Source organism: Platalea leucorodia, assembly GCF_965183815.1.
Source record: "Platalea leucorodia genome assembly, chromosome: 6".
Lineage (NCBI taxonomy): Eukaryota > Metazoa > Chordata > Aves > Pelecaniformes > Threskiornithidae > Platalea > Platalea leucorodia.
In genome coordinates, this window is record NC_138828.1 from 58,023,396 (window position 1) to 58,042,684 (window position 19,289).

A 19,289-nucleotide genomic window follows, 5' to 3' on the forward strand; every position below is an offset into this window, starting at 1 on the left:
GGGTAAATAAGCGAGACCGAACTGAGGAAGCAGACAGAACTTTAAGCACAGGGAGACAGCATGGTGCAGCGTGAAATTCTTGTGAATCTGAGTAAAATCTGTTAACTGACATGCTTTCCAAAGGATGCTGTTCAGGGAACCACTTGGCAGCCCTAATGTTCTTGTACATGGGATTAGAAGAACATAAAGCTCGTGAAGTTCAGGGGTTTTTTAGGAGAGTTTAACAATGGTGTGAGGAACACATGATCCATCTTGGCCATGGTCTAGTGTCTCAGCATTGGCTTAACTGTTAGGTTTTTTCTTGCTGTTTCTATTGCACAGTCATACTGCTTGTGATTGCACCGGCAGATATGCACCTCCATGCAAGCCACGCATTTACATCTGCAGGAGAGTGGAGATCAGTTTAATAACTACTCCTGTTTAAATGCAGGATACCTATTTCACATGCCCATACAGACCTTTGATTTGGTTTATTACTCAGCTTTTGCCTTTTTGCTTAAATTCCAAATTGTCATGTGTATTTTCTACAGTCATTGAACTCTCCTCATAAACATTTATCTTCATTTCTGAGTTAATTTACAGTGTTTCTGCTGATCAGATCTAATTTAAAGGGAGGGGCTGAGGAAAAGGTCATCCACTTGGAAAAAACCATTTGAAACAACTAATAAAAAAGCAGACAGGGAGGATTCTCAGTTAGTGCGAGTTGGGGTGGTTTAATCAACAAAAATGGAGCCATGCCAGTTTTCACCAGCTGAAGATCAGACATGTTACTTCTTTGTCAGATTATGTGCTGCTGAGAGCTACTAGATTTAGGACTATTAGTATTGCATAGATTTACACATCCATACAAGTCTTTTTGCCGTCTATGTGTTTAGTTTCATTTATTGTTTTCTTTCTGCATGCATCAAGCTAGCATGATTACTGGCAGCACTCAAGGATAAAAACGCTGTTAAGAAACAAAGGATTAAAAGAAGGTCAATGTTACTGTTATTACCTTCCTGCTGAACCCAAGAAGACTGTAGGTAGCAGCAGAAGAAAGGCAGTGGCAATGGTGACTCAGAGCACATCTCCTCCAAGTAGCGATTATCGTTCAGTGATGGTTTCCATGATGGGTACTGCTCTGGAAGCTGGTGCCACATGGATTAAACCATATATCTATACACAGTATAAAACTGAACAAAACCACTTTCTAGTGCTTTGATAATGGTCTGACAGTGCACATAGTGCACTGTATCTGTCTAGTGGTGAGAGATGCTACTTGCTGTTACACAGGCAGTTCCAGTATTGCTTAGTGATTACAGCACCACCTTCCCCAGCCCTTTTATTTAAGGAACAGTTCTGGGGTTTATTTGATTCCTGTCTCTCTCACAATTGAGGTGGAAAGGGAAATATCCCTTTCTTTCAAAGGGATATTTTCTTAGCCAAGAAAATGTTAACAATTTGATTTTCATCCTAGCTCTGTGAAGATTTGTATACTGGCACAACAGAAAGCTGAACGGCTGAAGTGCGATGCAGGAGCTGGAAGGAGAGGTTGAGGGCGGGAATCTTATAAACTCGTTCTGTCATGGAAGAAAATGTCACATGCCTAATGCATGTGGCAATAACAGAGAGGCAGTGGTGTACTGGGTTTGCATGGCAAGGTTTTGGTAGCGGGCGGGCTACAGAGGTGGCTTCTGTGAGAAGCTGCTAGAAGCTTCCCCTGTGTCTAATGGAGCCAATGCCAGCCAGCTCCAAGGTGGACCCGCCGCTGGCCAAGGTGGAGCCCATCAGTGGTGGTGGTAGCACCTCTGGGATAATATATTTAAGAAGGGGAAAAAACTGTGCAATTGCAGCAGGAGAGAGAAGTGAGAATATGTGAGAGGAACAACTCTGCAGACACCAAGGTCAGTGAAGAAGGAGAAGGAGGAGGTGCTTCAGGCACCAGAGCAGAGATTCCCCTGCAGCCCATGGTAAAGACCATGGTGAGGCAGGCTGTCCCCCTGCAGCCCATGGAGGTTTAACGGTGGAGCAGATATCCACCTGCAGCCCATGGAGGACCCCACACCAGAGCAGGTGGATGCCCGAAGGAGGCTGTGACCCTGGGAGAAACCTGTGCTGGAGAAGGCTCCTGGCAGGACCTGTGGATAGAGGAGCCCACGCTGGAGCAGGTTTGCTGGCAGGACTTGTGACCCTACGGGGTACCTATGCTGGAGCAGTCTGTTCCTGAAGGACTGCACCCTGTGGAAGGGACCCACACTGGAGCAGTTCATGACAAACTGCCGCCCGTGGGAAGGACCCCCATTGGAGAAGTTTGTGGAGGACTGTCTCCTGTGGAAGGGACCCCACGCTGGAGCAGGGGAAGAGTGTGAGGAATCCTCCTCCTGAGGAGGAAGGAGCAGCAAACACACTGTGTGATGAATTGACCACAAGCCCCATTCCCTGTCCCCCTGTACTGCTGTGGGGGAGGAGGTAGAGAAATCAGGAGTGAAGCTGAGCCCAGGAAGAAGGGAGGAGTTGGGGGAAGGTGTTTTTAAGATTTACTTTTTATTTTCTCATTACCTTACTCTGATTTGTTGGTAATAAACTAAACTAATTTCCTCAAGTTGAGACTGTTTTGCCTGTGATGGTAATTGGTGTATGACCTCTCCTTGTCTTATCTCGACTCACAAGCCTTTTGTTGTATTTTCTCTCCCCTGTCCAGCTGATGTGGGGAGTGATAGAGTGGTGGGCACCTGGTGTCCAGCCAGGACCAACCCACCTCAAGTGGTCACAGTTATCACCTCTCTATTTGCCCTCTCTGCTCTGCCCCCTGGTAGCTTTCAAGGAGATTAATGGGTACTACCAAAAGTGCTGAGTACTCAGGACAACTGGCTTACTTTTACTCAAATGCCTAAGAGACAAGTAGGCAGCCTGGTCTTCAGAACTGTGTTCTTCTGCCAGGTACATTAACAATAACTTTCAAGAGTTTTAGACATGCAGAGGAGAAAAGCTGTGGTGCATTAGAAGGTATATTTTAGGTGGGGGATTGTCAAAGATGACAGTGCTCCTGACACATCTACTGCCTGTAGTCTTTCGGTAGCAGGTAAGCATGTTTATGCTTTTGGAAAATCATTCAGTTGTCAGGAGAACTGATCTAAATATTCATAAGAAGTAATGCACTCTGCCAATTTTGACCTGTTGGCAGATTGTGAATGAAGATTTTGTTGATATCTTTGGATTGGCTCAACAAGTATTAACATATCAACATATATGTATCTTTGGAGACATGAATTATTTATAGCAAGCATTCAAAAGGTCTGAAAAGCAATTTTCGTTTGGGGATGTGTGACTGGCCACATGGGTGACATGGTATTCTCTCATCCCTGATTGTCTTAGCATTTTAATTGCTTATTCCATCTGATGCTAATTTTGATTGTTGATGAGGTCTCAGTGGTAGTATCTAAGTCCATTTTCACTGAGCATTCATCCCTACAAAGCTTCATTTATGTGAAAGTTTGTGAATAAAGAAGTATGAGACAGCCAAGTGTCAGTCTCGTTTTGTTATTTGGGCTGCTAGCTGATAAATGCTCATGTACTTTGATCAGCTTTAGTCATGATTGGACTGGAATCTTCAACTATCTCCCAGCAAATAAATTCAGGTATGAATTCAATATGAAGGCAACTTCAGGATGAAGACACCCATTTTGGTTGTTGTGGTACTGTCTATATATTCATTTCCTCTGCTGATCAGGTAGGAAAGTTACTGAAGAGATGTGTTATGCACTTTAATTTGAAAATCAAGAAATGACTCGTTCTCCGAACACAACCATTGCATGCCCTGTTAAGTTTAAGCCAGAAGATGAGCCAAGCAGCAACAAGCAACATCAAGAAAACTATTTTGTGCCAAAAAAGGCAGGGAACTGAAAAGCCCTGAAAAGTATGACAACCATACAGCTTAATGAGCAGCTCTGTAGGTCCTGTAAAGTGGTGGATTATGAGACTTGGCCAGAGTTTTGCACTAGCAGAAAGTAGCTGGAACAATCAGTAGGGTGATGGGCAGCACTGGAAAGGGAAGCTAAAATTGCCTACTGCCTCTGCTTCTCAGGAATGAGAAGAAAATGGCTGTATATGTGTTCATACACAGGGGTGTGGGTTTGCAGTGCTTCAGACAACTCGGAACAATGTAGATATGGACAGGCTAACTGAAAGCAGACGTACAGGGAAGGTTGATGCATGTCGGTCTAACACAAGTTTCATTACATGCACATTGGCTTGGCCCAGCTTGTCACGCTACGGCATCTGTTGGGGGGGTTACTGTGGTGCATAATGAGCATGTCCTTCCAGAGCCTTCCTTGTGCGTGTTGAATGGTGAACAGACAACAAGCTGTTGTGGTGACTCGGGACAGCGGCTATTGAGGTGCTTCAAAGGGAACCTTGACAACACCGTCTCCCTGCTTCTCTTTCCGAGATCTCTGCCTGCAGTGCCAAAACACTAGGATCTTAAAAATGAAAACCACCTTTTTTGAATCTCTAAAGAAATAAATGAGCAGGTTCTGTTCAGACAATGCTCGCTAGTAAAAAAAAATTTTCATTAAGCCTACTGTGAATGTTTACTTGATTGAAATCTTTTGCTGGTGGAATAAAAGGTTTGTTGTTCTCAACCTGGCAGAGAATCTCTAAAATCACTGTAAAATGACATTCCAGAAAAGGAGCAAAAGCGAATAATTCCTGGGGAAACATTTCAAGTTTCTTACCAAACAATTTAAAATCTAAATGAAAAGCCGTACCTCCACTGATTTATATTAAGGCCGATATTGATTATGTACTTGCAAAACCCAAAATACTTCATTATGGAGAGTAATTTTGAAGGTATGTGCCTATTTTCAATGCTTTAAATAAGGCAAATTTCTGGTCCCGTCAAGTAGAAATTATAAACAAGTATAAACATTGGGCTGAGAGCCTGTCTTGTCTCTCATCAGTGCTCTAGACTGACTGTAGGCTTTTCTCAGTGCCTGACAATCGCCACCTCACAGATCTGTTGAGGTATATTACATTTACATGTACCCAACTGGTGAAAACCTCTGCAGTTCAGAATAAACTGAAATCTTTCCCAGCAACATTTTCTAAGCCTCAAAGCGATTTTGTCTTCTTTGGTTTAGATTTATTTATTTTATATTTGTGTTACAATACTATTAAACTTTTTATATGTGAATATTCCATTGTTTTGGCACTATAAAAATGTTTTTATTTGTCAAATCATTGCTTTTGTTAATGACATAGGTATTAGGAAATGATTTCGGTAGGTAAGGAAGAACCCTTGGTCTTGTTTCTCTGTCTCTACTTCAAACTATCCATCGAAATGGAAATTCAAATGCTAAACCTGTTCTTTCTCTTCAGTAAGCTGAACCAAAATACTGGATTTGGGGAAATCTGTTAATCCTTTCTAGAACCTGATACTTTAGAGAGAAGTATTATTATAATAAAAAATAATTTAAGTCTAACAGTGCAACAGTTGTAATGTGACAAGTGGAAGTTCTTCGCAAATGGCTGCACTATTTTGCCTTGGACTCTATGTAGTCTTAAGTAGTTTGTTTATATAGATTGCTCTGTGGTCAGTGGCAGCAGCTGGTTTGACCAACGACAGAATAGAAATTCTTTTCAAAAACCTTGATAGGCATTTCTTTAAAGGCTAGCATCATAAAAGATATAAAAACTATGTTAATGACAAAAATTTGCAACTGCACGCCTTGATCCTGTGCTCATGGAAGACAACGGCAAAGCTTTCATTAACCTTGGTGCTGAAGGATCAAGTTGTTTCCTTTTATAACCTCCAAGTGTTTTGGTAAGAGTGATTGATCAATCCTCCCACCACCATATGGGGAAGATGTTAATCTTGACGTTAGAGATTAATGCACTGAGGTAAAGTAATTCATTCAGGTCCTGTGGTGATTAGGCACCGAAGATGGACAGTGCTCGGTTACTGTCCCCTGATCTAATCATCCAGAAATATTCTTTTCTTGACAAGAGATTTTAAAGACCTCTTACAAGCTTGGATCAGCCAAATATTGTGAATTAAATGTATTTTGGCTTATGTATTATAGAAATATATTGGGTATGTTCAGTGTCCAACTCACTGGACACACAGTATTTCAACAACTTGCTCCTGTTTTACCTAACCTGTGAATGTCTTTCAATCCACAGTTGTCATTTGGCCAACCCTCTCCCTCCAGTAACTTACAACTTTCAATTTCTAGTGTGCAATTTTGTTCATCCAGAGGATATCTGCGTAGGTCCATCATGCAAGCAGCTGTTGTTGTGATCCTGTAACAGGAGGGTGAAAAAAATAATGAGATTTGAAACCACATTTTACTTGTTTGAGAAGGCAAGATTTTCTGTAGCGGCTTTTCTGTTTGTTTAAATACAGAATGGTTATGCACACAGATTCCTGGCATACAGGATTTCCATAGCTTGTACAGCATGCTTGTACAGCATAATTAAACAATATACTGGTTACAGTATAAAGCATCAGAGCATATGCTGAATATCATAGAGCAGGATTTTGACTGAAAACTTTAGGTGCAAAAGTGTACAGTATTTTGAAGAACATTTAATGAGATTTCTACTTGGTCATCTTATTTTCAGTGTTCTCAATTCAGGCATCTTCAAATTGTTTTGCAAATTGTTTTGTTTACAAATCATACTGCTGATAGCTTTCTGTTTTCATTTTGTTGTCACCTGCTGCTGTTTTAATTTTGTCTGATATGTATGTGCATTTTCATCCGTGGTGTGGAAATATTGGTAATATCTGAGTCATTTTTATGGTTTCATAATCAGTTTATCATTAGCTATGATAATTGAACATCGCCTCTTAAAAATGGCATGATGCAATCAAAAACTAATGAAATGTAATATTGTCTGGTGGTTACTTAATGAACATTGAGAGTAGCTATGATGTAGGCTGGATCTTCCAGATCCTTGCTCCTTCCAGAGGGCATGTGAATTGACATTTGGTCCCTGAAGGTATTCTCCATAGCCTAAGCCTGTTTGCAAAAGCAGTTCCTCTCCTTTTGTTAGACTGTAAATCACAGAGCATCTAAGCAAATGCTTGCTGATAAGCCTGTGACACTTGGGAGGAAGGTTAAGTGACTGCGTGAAGATAGGGGTCAAATTATAGCTTCTTTTAAAGATCCCTTTAAGAAAGTCACTCATAGTGGTGCTTTCAAACTCACACAAGTGAGTTAGCACCTGCATTTGCCTTTTTCATGATAGATGAGTTCTTAAATGCTTATAAAACTTCTGAAGTTGTTTATGGGCAAACTTGGCTTGTAATTTCTTTGGTCTCTCTCTCTCCCTCTCTCCAACAATTCCTATCTGAGAAAGGCAGATAACCTCTTTTCTTGATCTGGATTTGGTCCTGTTGTTCCAGTTCCATGTTAATTAATGCCACAGGAATACATCTGGAGATTTTACTTTTGATGTGCTGAAAATCAAGCACACTTACATGCTGCATTAGGGTGATAATTCTTGCTGTCACAGAACTGACAGAATTAAAAGAAAAAAAAAAGGCACGTGCTTCATTACTGTGACATGCTTCAAATTACCCTAAGTCTACAAAATCCATCTGTCTACCTATGTATAAGGACCATCTAGGAAGTGCTGTTACGAGAACCAGTCCACAAAACTACTCTATAATACTGTGTAAAGTACCATGGAAATGGTATATTTATGCTTTTCCTCAGGCTGATTTTTGTCCCATTAAATTGAATTGTATGTGTCTTAATGCGTTTTGCCTTTGTCATAGAAAAGATCGAGGACTTCAGCAAAGGTAGGACCTCATTCAGTTTAGCCATGTACCAAATATACATGACTGAGAGGCATTGAGAAGACATGTAGTAATCATTTTTCAGACTCCTACTTAATAATGTTTAAGATCATACATAACGATATACTAACATTAGTCACAGTTAAATGCTTTTTAACGAAGGTTTCATAGGGAAATCTTTTGTTCCCAATTAATAAATCAGCCTTTATGGTAATTTAGTTCACCTGTATCAACCAGATTTATTTAAATGTGTACAGAAGTAGAAGTTGACATAGTGTTTCCTAGACCGCAGAGTTAGAGTGGCCAGATATTTCCTGATGGCCAGTGTATCTATACTGCTGACTTTTGCAGTTTTGCATATCCTACATCAGCTACATAAGTAGTAGCAATTTGTTATTCTTAATAACATCAATACAAATTAATTGTGCAGTAGTAAACAATGCAATTGTTGTATACCTGAGTTTTAAATATTCCACAGTTATTTTTTTCCTGACATTGTAATTCTGATAAGTCTCTGCTCAAATGTATTGTCTTCTCACTATTTGTGCACAGATTTTGGCACACTGATTGATTTGATGGCTCTGATCATTACTATAACTGAAGAACAAAAATAAATGTATGTGTCACTAAGACACTGCACTGCTAATAAATACTTGGATTATGCAGAAGAAAGTTAATAAACTCTTAGTATTGGTGTCTAGCAGCAGTAAGTAATCCAAATCTGCCTGGCCTGTCTATTGGCAATTTCTCATCCTTCATCCTTGTTAAATCACTCCTTGTCTTTATGCTACAAGGAAAGGTAAACCAGAAGCACTTTATGTTCTCTGCTTCCCTCAGCTCTGTTTGCATTCCCTGTAGTGCCTGTAAGGCAGTGTAGTGTGTATATGTCAGTCTCTATACTTTGAGGAAAGTGTCCTGGAGTGGTCAAAGGTGGTGGTGGGGAGCAGCTCTCTCCCTCATGACTCTTTTAACCCCTTAGCAGCAGTGCTGAATGCTACTGCGTCTCTCCGGTGAAATAGCAAGCAGTTGCTTCCAGGTAAGTGGGGAGTGACAGGGTTTTTGCTGAAGCTTGGAGAGATGAGAGCTGCACAATGTGAGACGGGAAGGACAACAGGAGACTATTGTCAAGCAGGTAGTGGAGGGTGGCTGTCAAGAAGCTTGAAGCTTGTGGCTTCCAGCAGCAGGAGAAAGGATCCTGCTTCACCTGTAGACCCACAGCTTTGGAAGTGGTACAGTGCTCTGGGCAGGGGGGATGATGAGCAGTATCTGCCCAAGGATTTGCCAGAGCCAGCTGAGCCTGAACTGCGTGCCTGTGTGAATGGGAAAAGGCAGGCGGTAGCTACTGGAAGCTTCTCCCTGAAGGAGAGGGAGGAACCAACCTGCCAACACAATGTGATGTCTCCTGAAGCTGGAGGTGCTCAAACTTGATCGGGAATCTTAGGCTTCCTTGAAAATAGCTATTTGTAATTGCAGTAGGAGTGCTTCAGGATCCAGCAGCATTCATTACCCGTAGTTCATAAATCTGCCTTTACAGCATTTCTTTCTCCCTCATAACAGATCTCAGCTGTGTAAAATTTTTAATGGCATTATGCTCTGGATAACCACAAAACTTGTTTAAGGAGATAAATTAGACCCATATGCAATCATAGTAATTGCTGTCTTGATTAAAAAAAAATCAAATCTTTTATTATAAACAGAGTAAAATCCCAAACCTGTTACTGGCTGTACCCTCTCATTGGAGAGAGTAACTGATGGCTTGCACATGCCCCAGAAACTTAAAAATGAAGACATTCAAATGCAGAATACAAGGGTGTAATGGCAGGAGGAGGAATGCAATAGTCTGAAGATAGGGCAAAGCTGCAATAAATCTGTGTTCAAGAGGATTAGTCCTGAAAATCCCTGGGCACAAGCAGTTTGTGGCAATGGTGGAATATCATGAAGCTCTGTAAAAGTTTAAGTGGAGGACTAATCCTACACTTGAAGCAGAGCTATTTATATCTGAGTGTAGGATATGTTACTTCTAGGCTTTCCATTTTTAAAATATGTTTTAAAAGTTATGTATTTTTCTGGTGTGGGGGCTAATTTATTTTGTTTTGTACAGTGTCTTTTGCCCTACTATCCTTACATTCTTTAGATTCTTTTGAACACTAGTGATAAAAATGGGATTATGCAAAGAAGACAAGCAGTTATATCATTATGCTACTTAATTTCATTCATGTCAGTACTCAGACATTCTGGGATGGAGTGAAGTCTGAATTGTTAACAGGCAAGATAAATAACATTTGGAAAAAAGCAAAATTAACTTATTTCTGCCTTTTTAATTGTGGTCTGGGGTTCAAGTTATCTGATCCACTGCTTAGCTTTTATTTTGATGTCTGACTCTCTGAATACTATATTCTTGCTATATAATCAAGTTATTTTTTGCCAAAAATAAAATTATATGAAAGAAAACATTGATGTCCAGTATTTGCAGAACTGACTTCCTTAAGTAATACTGTCAGAGGTTTCCCTGCAGGGCAGCAGGTCTCGTAGGAACAAATGGTAAAGCTTAATATTTTGGGTTAAGTCATCAGTGAGCAGTTAAAGTAAGTTCAGAATGAGCCCTGGAAGTGGAGTTATGGTTCAGTACTTAGAGCATTTCATCAAAATGCTGTCAAAAACTGTTCCTCAATTCTTGAAGAAAAATAGAAGCAATATTTAAGATAGCAATGACAACTAAATGTGCAGGTGATCAGAGCTAAACAATGAAAATTCTGTCATGAAATGTTTCCTCCGTTTGGAGGACAGGTATAAAATTTTAATATGTTTGTTCTTTTTATCTCAGTCAACAGAGCATAAATTATAAATGTATATGAAGATATGAACTGGGATGGACTAATTTTTTTTTTCCTTAAAAGCAAAATAAAATCTTCAAGTCAAATAAAAAATAACCATGCTTCTCTTAACCACTGCAGAGCTGGGGCTCTAGTACACACTGGAAGTAGACTTTCATATCCCAGGTAAAACATTGCTTTTATTGAATCAGTGTTAATTTAACTTCAGTTGTATTGGGGAACTTAATCGCATAGCAACTGTTTGACATCAGAATCCAGTCCCGTATCTCTGGTGTCATTGGCCTAATTTTTCTGGAACCAGGAAGAGTCTTGATGTTTAAGAATTAGGAGGGTGTCTTTAGGCAGAGTTATTGAAGGAACAGAGGAAGGCAGAAAAACTGTACATTTAATCTGCAAATTTTTTTCTCTGTCCATGGTACATGAACAAGGTTTACAGTTGTCATGCATGCTGCCACTGTAAATTTCCAAGCTATGCCTGAGTGGCTGAGTCCTTGGCCCTGGGAGAAAATGTCAGCTCTGAACCTGCAAACATGCCCAACTTCTAGTGCTGGAAGAGTCTACTTACAGGAGGTACATTTGGGCATTAGCATTATTTGTGTTGATATTGTGTATTTTATGTAATGTAGTGTGTACTTGGGAAATCTGTGTTTAACAGTCTATATAATGCTTGTCTGGTCAAATCCTATTAAAAAAGAAGTTACACATGTTAGTAAGATTGGGAAGGGCATTCACAGATCTCATTAGATGTTGAGAGAAAATTGGAATATTGGGTCCTGAGCCGATGCAGTAAAAGATTTAGATAGTTTTAGACATGAGTACATTAGCATGTGGAAACCAATTTTTTTATGATTATAATTTGGCTATTTTTTCTTTCTTTTTTTTTTTTTTTTTTCTTCCCACAAAATCAATAGGAAATATATCTTTGAATCTAGGGAGATAAGCTGTTAACTGCTAGGTCACTGCTGTAGACTACGTACTTTGAGATAACACTCAAGTTTATAAGGAAAGATTTTGTATGGATTTAGGTTAACAAGTGCAACACACGTTTCCTTTTAATCTTGCTCAGAGCAACAGTAGAGTTGCATAAACAAGAAAAAGTAAAAAGCATCTTCAGGAAGACCTGTACAGAGAAATATACAGCTCAAAGAGTTAAAACTATAAGCAGCTGAGAACAGGGTCTAGCATGAGAAGGGACCAACAACCTTTATTATATTGGGTAAAGTGACCAGTTCTACTTAAGTCACGCAAAGATGAGGCCAGGAAAAATGTGTCAGACTGTGGACTTTCTACTGTGTTTTATTGATACCCTGAACTGGTAAGTGTTTGCTTGATTTGCCTCTCCTTCATCTTTGTTTTTTGTTGAGGGAAAAAAATCAAAAAATAGATTAAATTTCACAAAGAAGTGAATATTGTTTTTAAATGTGGAAATCCTGTGGTGTGCCTTTTGCAAAAAGGTGTATATTTATATATGTGTGTATATGTATGTATGTAAATATAGATGCTATTTATATTTTGGATTAAGCAGAGGGATGTGGATTTAACACACTGAAGATAAATAAACATTAGGTCAAACCTTTCTCCCAAGACTTTATTAGAACTTTGTTGTAATTATTTTAGGCAGAATTTGTTGTAATTATTTAGGCAGAACTGCCCAGCCAGTGGTGCTACAGCGATCTGTCACCATAACCTAGAGTGCAGCCAGCTTCTGGCCATGCAGGAGCCGACCTGTTTTCAATGCAATAACCAAGCGTGTCTCCAGAAGCCTTCTCTTCCACCGCTTGTGGACAGTGGTGGCATGAAAAGGCATCTCAGGGATAGACCGCATGGTCTGGCTACGGCTCCTGCTGGCCTGCGATGCTGTTGCCTCCTCCTCCCCTGCCACCACGTTCCTTTCCTCCCAGTCTGCCCCTTTAGTTGTCCACACTGAATCTTGAATGAAATGCAAGCAGCTCAGCAGTAAGGTCGGTAACCTCAGGTATCAAGGTGATGAGCAACTGGGGCAATAATATCCTGAGCTAGTATAGCTGCAGCCAGAAAAGGACATGTGGCCAAATTCTGCAATGCCTTTCAAGGGCTGAGACATTTTAAGATGAAAAGAGCTGCAGTGGTCAGGAAAAAACCCCCCAAAACTACTGAAAAAAACAGAAGAATTAACTATAATAGTACTGTTGGCTAGTGCTGTTGTATAGTAATGGACTGGGATTCATGCTGAGACCTGGAGGAGTCATTCTGAGTTTATTGTCTGTCCCTGTGTACCTAGTAACATTCCTGAGAGTGAATACACTTGTCAAATGTAGAGGAGGAATATTTGGTTTTCTCTGAGGTATAAATACAAATGTCTGTTTCCAAGCAAAAGACAGGCATGGAAAGTTAATCCACAGGGTGTCAAATCAATATCAACTGCATTGGCTTGAAATAAGAATGTTAAAAAAAAAAACTTAATAAAAACATTGCTGTCCCTACTACTCTTTCCATTCATGTATGTTCTCCTCCCCAGAAGCTACCAAGCTGCCTGCTTGGATTGCTGTGCTGTCCTGTATCTCCCCTGGGACACTCCTTATCCCACTCCTTTTTCCCCTCAGGCATATCAATATAACAGCTGCCCACCAAAATAAGGCAGAATTTGCCGGAGTTGATTATTGTACTTGATATAGGCTGGTTTAACATGGATCAGTTCATCAGCTGGGCTCACTACTGGGCTCCAAAGATGGTTAAATGGCACTATCTCTGAAGAGAGAATTAAATTTAGGAATGATTCCTGACTGGTGAGAGCTGATGAAGGCAGTGCTGGCACACAATGTCAAGCTATTTGTCAAGTTATTCCATTGTCGGTGTTAGGGACCAGTGAATTGCCAAGGTCAACTCAGTGCTGGTAAGCTTCTTGAGCTTTGTCTCAGAAGTCCTGGAAGAGTCAAAAAGCAAGTCTTAAATAAAGTTTTCTGTCCATGTCAGCAGCAGAGCCCAATTCTGTAGGGACACATTCAATACATCTTAGGCAGGGGCAAGCCACTGATTTAATGCACAGTGTGGCATCCATCTAAGAGAGAAAAAATAGTTTGTGAGTGTGTCTTTATATGTCCCAAATATTTGATCTAGTCTCTTGTACCTTTGCAGTAGTGATGGCACTGCTTGGTCTTTAGAGCTCTACTCATATGAGTGGTCCTGCTCATGTAACCTGAAATTTTGTCGGTAGAGATTGTGGCATCCACAGACTGAGGCAAGTAGAAGTGGATGCAGTGCATTGTAATATCTTTAATGTGTATGGTAATATATATTTTTAAAAGCCTGAATCACGAGATCATGTAGACTGAGAGATGAGATGTGAATATTGTCACAAAATACCCGAAAAAATTCACAACTCCTTCATTCTTTTTTTAGATATACACAGTGGCAAGACATGCAAAATTAAAAAGGAGAGCTCTTGGACTTGCATATTGTAGATTCGTTTATGCCTTTGTAAGCAAGTGTACGATGGTGTCAGACTGAGTCACTGGCATTTTGTGCTCAGTTGGAGCAGGTGTAAATAACTAATGCATGCTACAAAGCAGAGGAGCTGCAGGACTGTATCTTTATCTCTGGCAATTCCAGCCATTCAGGGTGAGCAAACTATTAAATACTACAGTATGAGAATCAGCTTTGTGCTACCATCTATTCAAGTGTAAATACTCTGTTTCTAGACTGAACTGACTGTGAATTTGAAACCTGTTATCCATCTGTTTATTCTTTTTTTTCCCTCTTAGAGGTTGTATTTACTTTCTTTGCTAATTTCTTTTTTCTTTTTTAAATGATGTAGGGCTGTTTGCTGGAAAAGGTCACTGCTGGTCTTCCTTTAAGGATCCCAGGTTCAGAAATTTCTTGAAGCACTTTGAAGCTTACAGATTTTCTGATGAGAGCTTGCGGCTGTAGTGCCCTGCGATCATGGTGCTGTGATCTATAGGACAGTACTGGCTGCTGCCTAAGAACTGCCACAACAAGCAGATGGCCTGGATACTTCACCACCAATGCCACCTGGAGCATTGGGCTGCTGTGTGCTGGCCCCTCTACTGTGTTAGCAGAGATATCTGTGGGACAGTGGTGTTACCCAAAACACTGAGATATTTGGGGCTAAATATCCACTTTCCCACAAGGAAATGTTATTTCTAGTCCAAAAGAAGTCTCCTGTTCACAGCATGTCTCATGAGCAGTCATGTTGCAGAGTCAAAGGGGTGGTGTGCTGCAGGGACTGGGGGCAGCAAGCGGCTGTCTCCTGGAGACCAGGATCTGCTCTAGCTGGCCCTGCTGCTGACCCCCTCATCCTCAGCCCATGAGCCTACAGTCTCAACTACCGTTCCTCCTTAAAAACAGATCTCTTATTAAGCTCTGTAAATCCAGAGTGAGAGCTGCTCCTTAGTAACAAGTGTGTGGGTGGGCCAGACTATGGCATGTCAGGGGTCAAGGTGAGAACCTGATGGAAAGGAGTCGTTATACTCCTTCACTGCCTGCATCACATTCTCTTCAGGTTTATTCAGTGATCCCCATTGAAATCTACCACTACACTGTCATGCTCAGCATGTTTTAAAATTTGAGTTGGGCTAGCAGCTGGTTGATTTGAAGGCAGGTTTTGGAATCAGTAAAAGAAAGCCAATTATATTATAAACACTAGCTCAACAGGTATTCGACCCCTGAACTCATCCGCATAATGAACCAGATCTTTGAATGTGGAGATCTGCAAAGTGCCTAACACTATAAAGCATAATCTAACACAGTAACATCTGCATGAGGAGGTGTTCCACCCTTTCAAGGTGTCTGATTCCTTGGAAGAAGTCAGGATTGCTTATGCTATGCTATGTATGCATTCTGGCCAACTCTTTTTATATTTTGTTCACATAGAACATTGACTTCTACAGTCAGTGCCAAGTAGAAGTGTCTCAAGTTAGATAATCTTTGACTTGGGTGCTGTAGGCATTAAAATATTTTGGGGAAGGAGATATCACATTTTAGTTGTCTTGGGAGATTTACCTTGGCTCTCAAAGTAATTGTCAGTAAATTAATCATCGTTATTTTGCTTAAAGAAACAAACCCTTGCTGAATAGTCTGCTTTTTAGTTGCCAGAAGCAGAGGCTTCAGAGAACAGTTACATAGTACTATCACAAAGCAGGGATGGAGTGAAGAGATTACGCAAAATGGGGACAAATAGGCTTGTCGGCTTCTGCCTTCTCCAGGAGGAGAGCCTGAAGCTCCAGGGCAGTGGTGGGAGTAGGAGGCAGTGGGGAAAGGAGACCTCTGATGTGGAGGAGTGGGGGGAGAGAGGTAGTGGGAGAAAAGGTCTGTAAGAAAATATTTTGCTTTCACTGAATTAGAAACTTCTAAAATCAAAAACTCAAGCCAGATATGTACTTTTTATAGGTAATGTAAGATCTTTTTCTGTTCAATACAGTGTATCAGAAATAATTCAGAGTAGCATGAAGATGAATGACTTGCTTGTAAAGATCTAGAAATATAAAAAAAAATCACTAAAATGTTACAATGTGACTTTTAAAATATTAACAAAAAGCTCTCTTTCTTTGATGCTTGTAAGCCAAATTTCAGTGCAATGAGAATTTTTACTGCACAGCTATAAACTCATGAAAATAAATTTTATAATATAAATCCCAAGAGAACTATAACTATACCAGGGCAAACAAGATACTTCAATAAAAAGTGCCTTAGAGTTGGAGCTGAAATTTACTGCAAAAAGTAATTTAGTTTGACAGCGCAAGTATGTTGCAAGCCAGAAAGAAAAAGAGAGTGAGCCAGATGGGAAGTGCTTAGCATAAAGGAAGGTCCAAGAGGGAAGTAAAGTCAGATAACTGGTTTTCAACCTGGCTTTAATTAAAAAAATGGTGATAAATCTGTAACTTTTTCAGTATCTCTAGACAAACCTTCTAAAAGTGACTAAATGCAAGAAGAGGGATGTTGCTACTGAAATTCCTAGACACAGATAATATTCCTGCACTTGGGTCACAACAACCCCATGCAACGCTACAGGCTAGGGGAGGAGTGGCTGGAGAGCTGCCTGGTGGAAAAGGACCTGGGGGTGTTGGTTGACAGCTGCCTGAATATGAGCCAGCAGTGTGCCCAGGTGGCCAAGAAGGCCAATGGCATCCTGGCTTGTATCAGGAATAGTGTGGCCAGCAGGACCAGGGAGGTGACAGTGCCCCTGTACTCAGCACTGGTGAGGCCGCCCCTTGAGTACTGTGTTAAGTTTTGGGCCCCTCACTACAAGAAGGACATCGAGGTGCTGGAGCGTGTCCAAAGAAGGGCAATGAAGTTGGTGAAGGGTCTGGAGGACAAGTCTTCTGAGGAGCGGCTGAGGGAGCTGGGGTTGTTTAGCCTGGAGAAGAGGAGGCTGAGGGGAGACCTTATTGCTCTCTACAACTACCTGAAAGGAGGCCGTAGCGAGGTGGGGGTTGGTCTCTTCTCCCAAGTAACAAGCGATAGGACGAGAGGAAACGGCCTCAAGCTGCGCCAGGGGAGGTTTAGGTTGGATATTAGGAAAAACTTCTTCACTGAAAGGGTAGTCAGGCACTGGAACAGGCTGCCCAGGGAAGTGGTTGCGTCTCCATCCCTGGAGGTATTTAAAAGAAGGGTAGACGTGGTGCTTGAGGACATGGTTTAGTGGTGGACTTTGCAGTGTTAGGTTAATGGTTGGACTCGATGATCTTAAGTGTCTTTTCCAACCTTAATGATTCTATGATTCTGTGATCCACAGACTGAAATATCCTGCTCAGGAGGGAATAGAGGTCTGCTAGAAGGCAGCAGTGATGTTAGTGTCATTTGGCATCTTCATATGGGTTGTTTGTTTCGTTATTGTTTATTCCAAACTAAAACCAAACCAGACACCAAGATATGTATTGTGTGTGCGTGAAAGAAAGACGTGTGAGTTTTCAGATGTTTCTCCTTCTTTGGCAGAAGAGGAATCTAGGCAACATCTTCCACACCCAGCCTGTTTGTAATTGGAAGGCTTCAGGATGTGCTTGGTCAAAATGACGGGTAAAAAACAGATTGTTTCTGGGAGCAGACATACTTCATATTGACCCATCACTATCTAACTTCCTTGTAACCAAGGAAGATCTTCCAGGATTTTGGAAGCAGGGGTGAGACTGGAAGAGTGCTGTCATTTCCCTGTAGGTGCTGTGTGACTCTTCAGGAATTGTGATTTCTCATGTAGCTTCTACATGTCAACATTAGGCATATCAGTGCATCTCAAACAGAAACCTGCAGCCAGGGGAGGAAATGTGCAGAAGCAAGGATCAAAAAAATTTCTTGCTTTCATATTTCTTGCTGCCTTCTGATGCCTAGCCTGTTGGATTTTCCAAGATGAGGGAGTCTGCTCCTTTTCCAGTGGTTGTAGCTTTACTTATGCACTGGAAAAATGGGCCAAAACAGTGGCTTCAGTACTAAACAAACTTGGCTGAGAGATTTAGGGATCTAGTGGTTTTAAATTAAGAGAAATGAGGTGTTATAAGCTTTCATGGGTCGTGTGGAAACTCTTTCATACTTGAGAAGCTTAATCGTTTCTTGACTTTGCGAAACACATGAGAAACAATAATTTTTAATGTGGCGTGTTCTCTGACTCTCTGTTACACAGTTACTATTACTGAAAACACAGGTTGTCAGCCCTCACTGTTGATTCACAACACCTGTGTGGGCCAGCAGAAAGAGCAGGGCTCTGAGAGAGTAACTGGGAGCACCTGGAGAGGTACCTGCCTCTTTTTGCTGGTTGTGTCTGGCTTGATGTCTAGTCTTCCTCTGGAACCATGAACTGAGTGAGGAGCTGTCTTGGAAAAAAAAAATGATAGAAAATACAAGTAGGTGCTAAACTTCTGTGTTTTTTTGTGGAAATGAGTGCCTGATCAAGCTAAGTGTCTGTTTAAGGTGTGAAATGCTAGGCTTTTTGCTGATGGTAGATGAGCCCTGCTTCTTTTTTAGCTATAAGGAAGAGGAAATTACTAACTAACCAATTGCAGAGAAATTTGATTTCAGATTTTTAGGACTTCATGCTCCTATATTGTTTGAAACTACAGTCCCTGCTCCTAGGTGAGTGCAACAGAGAAGGAAGGCAGCATTTTCTATAGGGGTCCTGTGGAGAAAAGAAGGAAAGGTAAGAGGCAGAAAGAACCCTGATGCAAAGGAAAAGAGGATTCCACTTGAATCTGTGTTTAGTCTTATGGCCACGCTTCTTTACAATGAGCTTGCCTATGAAATCTGTTAACAACATGTATCACCTAGGAAAGATTGCAATAGCAGCGGTAAATGGCTTCTCACAGTATGGCATTGTACTGCTTTACGTTTGTAACTGACTGTAAGATGTAATACTCATTAAAATATGTTTTTACCACTTATAAAGAAGATCTTAAATTATCAAGCCTTTACAGACCGCTCAAGTGATTCTTAATATAAAGCATGATTGATTTCTGAAGGTTTTTCTCATGTCTTTGGTATTCACTGTTTTCCCATGTTCTCCCATCCCAATCAGGCAGTAAGCACACCTCATTTGTGCCAGATAGGTAGTTGAATGTGAAAACTAATAATTTCAGTCAGCAAAGCTGGCAGTGTAATTATGTCTTGATACATATGTTGTGAGGAAACTTGAGTGTATCTAAAGAAACTGAGCTGCTGCAGTTAATCTACCATGTGTGGTGACTAATTTCATT

General features: G+C 40.8%; 1 protein-coding gene across 1 annotated transcript in view; it reads right to left on the reverse strand.

Moving 5' to 3' along the window:
- GABRB1 (gamma-aminobutyric acid type A receptor subunit beta1) overlaps window positions 1-19,289 on the reverse strand; it is a gene marked incomplete at its 3' end in the record, with an annotated part of 139,673 nt that overhangs the window by 26,897 nt on the left and 93,487 nt on the right. The window contains exon 5 of the mRNA XM_082315220.1: window positions 6,197-6,279. Within this exon, the coding sequence (XP_082171346.1) occupies window positions 6,197-6,279 (83 nt within the window). The remainder of the gene's footprint in view (window positions 1-6,196; window positions 6,280-19,289) is intronic.